This window comes from Prunus dulcis, chromosome 1 (genome assembly GCF_902201215.1).
Source record: "Prunus dulcis chromosome 1, ALMONDv2, whole genome shotgun sequence".
In the NCBI taxonomy this organism is placed as follows: Eukaryota; Viridiplantae; Streptophyta; class Magnoliopsida; order Rosales; family Rosaceae; genus Prunus; species Prunus dulcis.
The window spans coordinates 42,639,792-42,650,682 of record NC_047650.1 but is presented as its reverse complement, the minus strand read 5'-3'; the positions used below and the strand labels follow the sequence as shown (position 1 = coordinate 42,650,682).

General features: G+C 36.3%; 2 protein-coding genes across 2 annotated transcripts; one reads left to right on the top strand and one right to left on the bottom strand.

Annotated features, from left to right (window-relative positions):
- Positions 1-85: 85 nt before the first annotated feature.
- On the bottom strand, positions 86-2,182 carry LOC117614089 (protein TIC 214). Its single transcript, XM_034342777.1, has 3 exons — positions 1,916-2,182; positions 854-1,554; positions 86-740 (listed from the first exon to the last, which is right to left on the bottom strand). Exons 1-3 carry the CDS (start codon positions 2,030-2,032, stop codon positions 287-289), a joined length of 1,272 nt encoding a protein of 423 aa, XP_034198668.1. The 5' UTR covers positions 2,033-2,182; the 3' UTR covers positions 86-286.
- Positions 2,183-3,669: 1,487 nt separating this feature from the next.
- Positions 3,670-6,866, top strand: LOC117614716 (probable receptor-like protein kinase At1g11050). The gene is made up of 2 exons (XM_034343613.1): positions 3,670-5,874; positions 6,565-6,866. The coding sequence occupies exons 1-2, from the start codon at positions 3,896-3,898 to the stop codon at positions 6,584-6,586; spliced, it is 2,001 nt and encodes a 666-aa protein (XP_034199504.1). The 5' UTR covers positions 3,670-3,895; the 3' UTR covers positions 6,587-6,866.
- Positions 6,867-10,891: the final 4,025 nt, after the last annotated feature.

The following is a 10,891-nucleotide window of genomic DNA, read 5'->3' as shown; positions in this document are numbered from 1 at the left end:
TGGACAAAGGCACAACATCAGCATAGAAAACATAAGCAATGGATTAGAACTGTTTTTTGGATTTCGGAAAAAAACTGCTGAGGAAAGATTGCTATATTTGGCACAAAATACATTACAAATGCTATCTCTACTGCAAAATTCTCAGTGGAATTCTACTTGTTAAGGGTACTTTGTTCCTTGTGTACTCATATTGTATATGTAACTCTGCAGAGCTATGTACATGGGAGAAGATCAAAAGAGAACAATTCTAAATGGTTCCTCATAAGTGATGGAGAGATTTGAATTGTTAATCATAAGAACAATTTTGTAGAATGTTGATAGCTTCTGCACGTTCTTCATCACTCAAAGTTGTCGGAAAGTTTATTAGACACGTGATCCGGAGGTCACCTCTCCTTGTTGGTTCCTTAAGCAATGGCATGCCTTGTCCTTGGATGACCTTTTCGTAGCCATGATATATGATGTCATCGAATGAGAGTTTCATTTTGTCCCCTCCTAACAGAGGAACTGGAAATGAGCAGCCCCCCAGTGCATCCACCAGAGGAATCTCAACAGCCATTTCCAAGTCATCGCGGTCTGATCTTTTGTACAAGGGATGCCGCTTTTCATCTATCAAGAAGACTATGTCAGCAGGGAGGTACCCTGGTTTCTCATCTCCTTTTCCTTGGAATGTAATCTTCGTACCTTTCCTCCATCCAGGCTGCACGTTTATTTGCAGTATTTCCTCTTCTTGGACAATAATCCTGTTTCATAACGATCACACACATCAGTATAATTAATCACCTCACAAATAGTCGCACAAATGGATTAAGCGTCTCTTAACATGAGATAAGGTGAAGTAATGAAAGTAACAAACCCGGCATCGTTAATGACATCTCTTGTAAGCTTGATCTTCTTTACACATCCATGGCACAACTGCTCGAGTGTGAATCCAAGCCTCTTCTCAACTGGAGGAGCTTTCTTTCGTGCAGTTGTCCGAGAGAACACGATAGGGGTTGGGCTCCTCTTGCTAGTACTTCTTGACAGAGGTGTGGAAGGTTTGTCCGGTTGATCAGACGTGCCTGATGTTCTACTGGCACTAGGTGATAGAGTCCGCGATGGAGAGGCAGGCGCCGGAGAGGCAGGTGCTGACACTGAAGAGGCTGCGGGTGATGGAGAGGGTATTTCAGTCTCAGATGGGCGTCTCCGGCTCATATTCCTTGATAGAGTGGCATGAAATTCAGTCTCTGAGGTGCTCCGTCGGCTCATATTTCTTGATATTGAGGCAGAGGTTTTGGTCTCTGACGATTGCCTTCGACTCATATTTCTTGACATTGAGGCAGAGGTTTCGGTCTCTGACGATTGCCTTAGACTCATATCTCTCAATAATGTCGTCGGCGTCGGGGTGGTGCTCCGGCTTGCACTTCTTGAGAAGGTCCTCGGGGTGGGTGTTTTACATCTTCTACTCCCAATCCTTGAAAGACTTCGACGTGAGAAGAAGCTATCATCAATACTTCGTTGATGATCAAAACTGCCTATTGGTGTTGTTGGGTAACTAATTGTAAAATTTTCTTCCTCCTGCATCTCAGATCATGATCATTATGCAAATTAAGCATAGAATGAGATTAGAAACAAGCTATAAACTTTTCAAGATCATGATCGATGCAAATTGATATAAACATCATTAAAGATTAGAGCATCAAATTTGACCCAATATTTACGCTTAAAATAACTCCTAATTTCTAGATAAAAATTGTCACAAATGCATACAATACATGTTACCAATTCAACAATGCAGATTTGCTTGCGTACATCATGTTAATTGTATGACTTTTTGATGGATTTAAGCACATGCAGGTGTTTGGCAAATGCATATAATCCAGGATTTTTTTATTTTTTATTTTTTTTTTATAAATGAGAACGTATGAATTTATGTTACCTTGGTGGTTTCATGATTGTCTGTAAACTTGGATTGTCCATTCTTGTGATGGTGGTTGGGGGACAATTTCATAACAAAGGATTTGTATCCTTTGCAAATATTGGATATTCCGAGCATGCTGTAGAGATCCGACGTCGATGCTGAACGTGGAGGATCCCCCGTAAAAGAGAGGGGGCAGGGAGGAGGTCGATATCAGAAGAGAATGGCTGGGGATTCAAAGATGAAGAAGCGTTTCTTTAGGAGCGTTTATGAGGTGAAGTGTTTGTGTTTTTGGTGAGATGAGGAAAAAGTGTTTGTTATTGTGACATGGATGAGTATAGGTCGGGTCATTCTTTTAATTAGTTAGTTTATTTAATTTTACTCTCGTAGCTTCTATTTTTAGGTTCATTCCAAGCTAACCTAACTGCTTTTTCTACTTCATTCCCATCGGATCCATATGCAATTCTAAGCACGTTAACACATTGTTTATGAATGCATGCATGCATGCGCTTCAAATTAAACTTACTTTTACTAATCATCAGTTTAAACAAATTTATGTCACAGAGCTTCAAAACTTTTGTTTCCTCTTCGTTAGTTTGATTCAGGTCTTCATTGCTTGAACTTTACTCTAGTATGTTTATATAAAATAGATGTTTTAGTTCATCATCCTAATTCCTTAAAAAAAACCTAATTAACGTAAGTCTAACTAGAAATGCAAAAGTAAGACTAACCAAGGTGGGTCATGTTTGGAAAAAAACAGTAACTTGGGATTAGGATGATGAACTGATACATCTATTTGATATAAAATATAACATGCCTGTGCTTAGCCTGCAACCTTTTCTCCTTTTTTGTTTTGTTTTATTTTGTTTTTTTAAATAATCAGCAGACTTTTACATACTATCCCCAGTCAGCAAACCCCAGCCTCCCCACGCGCATGTATTGTTTACATTCCACCATCACCATTCCAGTTCTATAAATATGAACAAAAAAATATTTTAAAAAATCCCATATTAATGTAATTATTTATACAATGGATAAATTGATAAACTTGCTTGATCAAATGAAAAAAAATAAATAAAATAAAAAATCAAAGGAGATTCATTATTATATTCAATATATGAGCCCAAATTATATAAAAATCTTATATAAAATGAAATTTAGAAACACACCCAAAATTCATTTATAATATAACAAAGATGCTTAGAACTTCCTATAAATTACAAAATTGCCATCAATTTTTTAAAACAAGTCCAACTCCAAAACCTTAACAATCAAAATTACATTCAATATTACAAGCTGTCATTTTTTGAATTTTTTTGAGTTTGTTTATAGAAATTAAATTGTGTAGAATTTATCTATATTACTAGTGCTAAGAATGAATATATAACTAAATATCACTTTTTTCAATCTAAATACTAAGAATGAATATATAACCAAATATCACTTTTTTTCAATCTAAGTACGTGGAATAACATTAATATATGTATACTCACAAATGTATCTGCAAATATATTAATATTTTATGAATGCAAATACTAGAAAATTAAAAAGATATTGCTTGTATAAATTTAAAAAAAAAAAAAAAACATTCAGTCTACCACGCATGTTTAACGGGAAAAAAACGTACATCAGAATCTAATCTCTTAAAAAACACATTTAATTAAACATCAAAATCATACATTTCTATAATAAATAGCGCGTTTGGGCCACGCTCCTTTTCCTAGTTAGTTACTGTGACACCAACCCAGCAGCCAGAAATGAGGAAGAGGGAGGTTTGTTTGACCAAAGCTGCAATCCTCCAAAGCTCACCTCTGTAACCGAGGAAGAGTGAAAGACCAACACAACTCATTCCTTCTCTCTCTCTCTCTCTCTAGATAGTTTAGTTTCTCTCAAAATCACAACCCAACGACAGCTTATCCAAATTCAAGCACAACCCACAATCTTCTTCCCTAGATAGAGAGTGTGAGAGAAATAGTTAGAAATTAGAATAGAAGAGAAGAGATGAAACTAATTGGGTTTTGGGTGCTTCTCTCTCTACTTTCTCTCTCTACCCTGTCTCCAAGAACAACAGCAGCATCAGCCCCCACAACCAACACCACAACAACATGCCCCATGGATCTTAACTATGTCCTAAGAATCCCCTTCAACTCCTCGTCATGCAAAAACTTCCAGCCCCCTCCCAAAACCCCCCAAATGGACCTCACCAAGATCCCATGTTGCCAAACCCTCTTGTCCCTCCTTGGAGTTGCCCTTGCCCAACACCTCAAAGAGACATCCCTCTTTCAGCTTCCCAACTTGCCCACCTCCAATTCTTGCCTCCAAAACTACCAATCCAAGCTCACCTCCCTCTCCCTCCCTCCCAATCTTGTCTCGTATTGCTTTGACCCTATGCAGTTTGTCATCACTCCCAATATCTGTGCCAAAATTGAGTCTTCCCAAGATTGGGTCGCCAAGCTTGGCCAGAGTACTTCTCTTGACTCTGCTTGCAGGCCAGACCTCACTGATCTCTCCTCCTGCGGCGCTTGCGTGGACGCCGGCTTTGACATTCAGAAGAAGCTGATTTCTGTTGATGGTAACACTTCTCACACTAGAGATTGTTGGTATTTTACAATTCTTTATGCTGCTGGTATTGTCAATGAGTTTGGGCCTGAAAGTAATGGTGTTGTGTCCTGTATATTCGGTTTGTCACCGGATTCTCATGCGGGTTCATCGAAAAAGAGCAGTACCGCTCTTGTTTTCGGCCTAACTGGTGCCGGGGTTGCAGTGTTTGTCATGTCTAGTTTGTTGGGGTTGTATTTTTGGTATGATAGAAGGTGGAGGAACAAAAGGGTTGAAAGGTCCCGCATGGATTCTGGTTTTGATTTAGATGAACGAGAGTCTAGGATTAGAGTGAGACCCAACACTGGTTCGATTTGGTTTCAAATTCAGGACCTTGAGAAGGCAACTAATAACTTTTCACAGAAGAATTTTATCGGTCGAGGTGGATTTGGTCTTGTTTACAAGGGTGTTTTACAGGATGGGACTACTGTAGCTGTTAAGAAAGTCATAGAATCTGATTTTCAAGGAGATGCTGAATTTTGCAATGAGGTTGAGATTATTAGCAATTTGAAGCACCGAAATCTTGTGCCACTTAGAGGGTGTTGCGTGGTTGAGGGTGAAGACAGTTATGAGGAGAGAGGAAGTCATAGGTACCTTGTCTATGATTACATGCCGAATGGGAATCTGGATGACCATATATTTATTTCTCTGTCTAGTAATCAGAGTGGAATTGAAAGGAGACCCTTGACTTGGCCTCAAAGAAAGAGCATTATATTGGATGTTGCCAAGGGGTTAGCTTATTTGCATTATGGAGTGAAGCCTGCAATATATCACAGAGATATTAAGGCAACAAACATACTACTAGATGCGGATATGAAAGCAAGAGTGGCAGATTTTGGGCTTGCAAAACAGAGCATGGAAGGCCAGTCTCATCTCACTACTAGAGTGGCAGGAACTCACGGATACCTAGCCCCGGAATATGCTCTTTATGGACAGCTGACTGAGAAGAGCGATGTTTATAGCTTTGGTGTGGTTGTTTTGGAGATTATGTGTGGTAGAAAAGCACTTGATTTGTCTTCCTTGGGATCACCACGCGCATTTTTGATCACAGATTGGGCTTGGTCATTAGTGAAATCTGGAAAAGTTGAACAGGCTTTAGACTTTTCATTGCTGAAAGATGGTGATAATGTGAATTCAAATCCAAAGAGCATAATGGAGAGATTTTTGCTGGTTGGCATTTTGTGTGCTCATATAATGGTGGCTTTGCGGCCTACCATTTTGGATGCACTGAAAATGTTGGAAGGAGATATTGAAGTGCCACCAATTCCAGATAGGCCAATGCCTCTTGGTCACCCTTCAGGTTATGGCAATGGCAACGGTAATACTTTCAGCATATCACCAGCTTTAAGCGGGCCAAAATTGCATAGTGGAGACATGCTCAGGTAATCAAGAAAACTTTTAATATTATAGTTTCTACATTGCCTTGAAGAAAGCAAAGAGAGAAGATTAATGTTCATGGAAGATCCTCCGTGAATTGACTCAAGGTATGTAGTTGAGAATGCTGTAAATAGTACACATAAGAACTCATAGACCAATGAAAGGTCATATTACTACCTAAAAAATCCGAGGTCAGGAATTAAACTAGAAAGTCTGGGATAGGTTTTGATTTTGTTTTATAAAGCTGTAACTTCTTGTGGTTTTGTTTTGTTTACCAAATATGATTTGACTTTACATTATATATAGCGCAAAGAAGATGTAGATAATTATGTAAGAAATTCAGTATTTATTTGAATTGAACCAGCTACTCCAGAATAACAGATTGACTCAAGAATTTGGATTTGGACAATCATCTTGGTACCAATAAAAGATTCCTATTTTGTCTACTTCCATAGTTCCAGTAATCAACTGTCTACTGGGAAGTTTTCTGTGGAAATGAATCTAATGAGAAATCCAACTTGATTCTAGCTGTACTTTCACTTGTTGAAATGTAAAGATCTTGGGATTGTCGTTTTCTGCCTTTTTTTTCTTGCTTTACCAAGCTGCAATGCATGATAGGTTGTTCATTATTATGTTGAATTAGAGAACTGTTTATCACTCAATTGAACTGGCATCATTGATATCACATACAACAGGTACATCAAAGACGAAGAGTGAAGCACTTCATGGGGTTTGAGTACTTGGAAGAGTCCAACATTTCTAACCCTTTTAGTTCAACAACATAGGTTTAGTTGGAATTTTGATTGATATTGTATAGTAATGTATATACCTATAAGCTTTGTAACTTTTGGAAATAGCAAACCGAAAAAAGGGTTTGCCGTCACTTGCCAGTTTGTTTTTATCAATTAAGTTTTTTCTCATGTATGTCATTTGTAACAGTTTTTGTATAATTGAGTTTCAAGAAATATATTCTTGCAGAAACTTTTTCATCCATTCATTAGAGTTCTTCCTTTCAGAGACTGAAGTCTTTATGCTCTCTTTGGGAAACCCTTTGAAAATTGCTTAGCAAAGCAACAGAGTGGTATCAAATCTTTGGTCCTGCTAGTAGCTCTGTCCGTGTTTTTGTCATACCTCTACTGCCAGATCAGCACCAGACCCGCATCACATGTGCTTCCAAGACGGAGTTTATATGAATGGATGAAAACTAAACGTTTCAGTCACATTTTCTTTAACTTTGTAGTTTGTGACGTTTAACAGTAGTCTCTTATCTTTTGAAAATTGACAAAAACAACCTTAAAGTGATAAATTTTTTAACCAATAGCTTCTTTATTCGCGAAACTATCAAATTAACTGCAATTTTTTTTGAGCCGCTAGGTGGCTAATTTTTTGCTTATATGAATGTCAAATTGATGGCATGTTGGTTATTTTTCATCCCTCTATATTGACAAGGTTAAGGGTCCGTTTGATAATCATTTTAGGGTCCGTTTTTTAATAATTATTTTAGGGCTTGGTTGATAACCATTTTAATTTTACTTTTGTGGAAAAGATATAATGAGGAGTTTTGAGTTTTCATTTTTTGTGCTAGAGTATAGAGGAAAATGAAAGTGAGAATGTGAGTGAGGAGGATGATAGGGGAATATGGAAGCAAGGAGTAACAAAAGTGAACAAAAACTTGAAAGTGAAAACAATTTCAAATAGGTTTCAGTTTTTAGTTTTTGTTTTCACTTTTGTTACTCATCCAACCCATCCTCTCCTCTCAATCTCATCTCCACTCTCATTTTCACTTCCATTCTCCCTCTTTTTCCCTTATACTCTAGCACAAAAAATGAAAATAACATATTTAATAAGTATAGCCACTCGGCTATACCCTTTACATAATATATTTACTCAGTACAGCCGCGCGGCTATAACCTCTAAATAATATATTTAAATGAGAAATGGTAGATTCTTATATGAGTAATAAGTAAAAAATCAAAAGGGGACAATAGAGACTCGGGTAATGGCCTAATAATAATAGATAATGCTCTAAACTACTCTTAACGATAAAGGCAAATTAGGGAAATTTTATTTATAAATAAAAAAAGTAAATAATAAAAAATAAAAAAAAAAAGAAGTTGCCTAGGCGGCCAAATTTTCCAGAACTTGAATGGCGTGATTTTTTTTTAGATTTCTTTTTTCTTGGCGGGTCTGGCATCTCTGCAAATACTCAAAAATGGAGATCATCCCTCCCGTTGGTGATATGAGATATGAATCATTCTTGGACAAATCAAAGCAGGACATAGAGTCTTCAGGGTTGGTGCTGGGAGGGTCATTGTTCATCAGCTCTAAGCCACTCCTTGGTTTCCATAAATTAGGGTGAACTTGGGAGTTGCCTGCATTCAATCAATATAATCATAATCAAATGACCAACTGTCGCTTCGGTTTCAATTCGAAAGGAAAGTGAGGAGAAATCTAATAGGAAACAATTAGAAAGCATGTCATTCTTTACCACTCCACTGGAATTAAGATCCTGCGGCCATTTCCAGAGAAAATGAATGCCATTTGATGCCAACACCAAAATGGCATCACCTCCATTTGTGTAGAACAGCCTTGATATAATGAGAAGCTACCAAAACATTTTAATGGCGAAATCTGAAACTTAAATATTAGATATTCGCATGCTGATATGCTCCCAATGCATAGGCAATGAAAAACTACAAATCAGTCTCAGAATTGAGAGACCTCATATTGAATTATTTATTTTTCTTTTTCTGAAAGATAGAGTACCTTCAAACAGAATTCCAATTATGAAACCTGAATATAGTATAGCCGCGCGGCTATACTATTTAAATAAATAAATAAATAATTTTAAAAAAATGGAACCGCCTAGCCCGTCTAGGAGGCCGATTTTTCGAAAACTTGAATGGCATTTTTTTTTATAAAGATTTCTTTTTTCCTGGCGGGTCTATTGCAATTATGAAACTTAAATATAGTATAACCGCGCGGCCATACAATTTATTTTATAATAAAAAAATAAAAGAACCGCCTAGCCCGCCTAGGAGGCCGATTTTTCAAAAACTTGAATTGAGTTTTTTTTTTTTTTTCCAGATTTCTTTTTTCCTGGCTGGTCTAGCATCTCTGCAATACATTTTGTCAATTCTCAGTACCATAAGATGGGCAAAAAGAGTAAATCAAAAACTCCCGGAGAGATGCAAGATAATATAGCTGTTGGTATCGGTGGCAGCTTCTTGGGTCCTCTTCAAACAGGTTTAGATGATTCTTTCCATGCATATATTTTGCAGTCTTGTTTACTATTTAGTGTGAGTTTCCTTGTGAAAATGATTACGCTTTCTTTTGAATAAACTTTGGGTAGTGTTCACTGGTTTGATTACATTTTGCAGATCCAAAGGCTATCGAAACAGCAAGGGGAAGGCAACTGCATTTGTAAGTACTTACGTATCAATTTTTAAGTGCTTGTGCTTTCAAAATTTTGGAAAAAACTGTCATGCATGCAGGCTTTGGAAACGCCAGTTATTTCTGTGCTTATGGATAAGGTATGGGAGTGAGTGTAATTCTATTGTTTTTAATATAAGATAGTTATATTAATAAAGTAACTTGGTACCTGAGAGTTGCATACAAATTCATATTCGTAATGGCTTGAGAATATGGCAGGATAGTGGACAATATAAGGGTGTTAGATTAGCATCAGGGCAAGATTTGTTTAGCCATCAACTTGTTTTGGATCCAACCTTCACGGTTACTTTGGCACCAACTTCATCTCCACCAAACCTTCTACGAGAAGATCTTCAAGTTTTAAGTCTGAAAGATGGAAGGAAAGGAAAGGTGGCTAGGGGAATATGTATTACATCCAGTTCCTTGAAGCCAGATATATCAAATTGTGTGCTTGTATGTCCTCCTAGATGTAAGACTTTATTTAGGTTTTTTTTTTTTTTCCCTCCCAGCTTTGTGCCCTGAACAGGATACCTCAATCCGGATTATCCAGATATGTGGCAGTTTGGAAATGGATGTTTGTCCAAAGGGCATATGTTTTGTCTACGTGACCATGCTAACAAAATTTCGTCGAGAGAGGTCTTAAAAAAAAAAAAAACATTATATATATAAAAACTTAGGATTTTTAGGTTAATTAATTTTTTTTAAATTTTATTGTTAGTAATTAAATAACATATTTACCTTATTTAATTATTGAAATTAGCAATTATATTTTAATTATTATTTATTTAGTGAATAATTAGTATTAAATTTATTAATTAACTTCATGAATTATATTACTTAATAAATAGTAATTCAATTTTCCCTTTTTCTTTTTCCCTTTAATATTCACTTAGTAAAACATAAATACTAATCAAAGTAATTAAAAGGAGAGCTACTTGAAGGGTATAGCCACGCGGCTGGACTTTTAAAATATTCTATTATTCGGAGTACAGTCGTGCGGCTATTCTTTTGAGGTGGCTTTTGTGAACACCCCACATCGGAAATCCACAATCCTATAAAGGTCTTTATAAACAAAGCACTACGATGGTTTGGTAAGTGCGGTTAACATTGGAGAGTTGGGGTAATGGGCTTGGCTATAGGCTCGGCTTTGGATTTGGCGCTGATTAATAATAATTATATTATATTAATTAAAGACTTGGGCCTTGGGGCTCTTGGACTTTGGAGAGATTTAATTAAGACACCCAAACGAGATTAAGCAATTTATTTTTTTTCATGTTGACATATCCATTCAATTTAAATTTGAATGAAACTAGGTTTGAAAATTGCACAAAATAATTTAAAATAATTAATTACTATTCATTGAGCAATTTATGAAATAAGTAACATATTTAAATATTCACTAAAGAAATAATAATTAAAATATAATTATTAATTAAAGTAATTCAAAAAGGATAAGATATTACTTAATTACATATATTAAATTAAGGAAGTTGGCTAGAAGAAAAAGTAAAGAAACTAAATTTTAAAAAATAATAATAATAACTGAACACTTATCCTGACGAAATTTCGTAGGCATAGGTCTATGCCGGC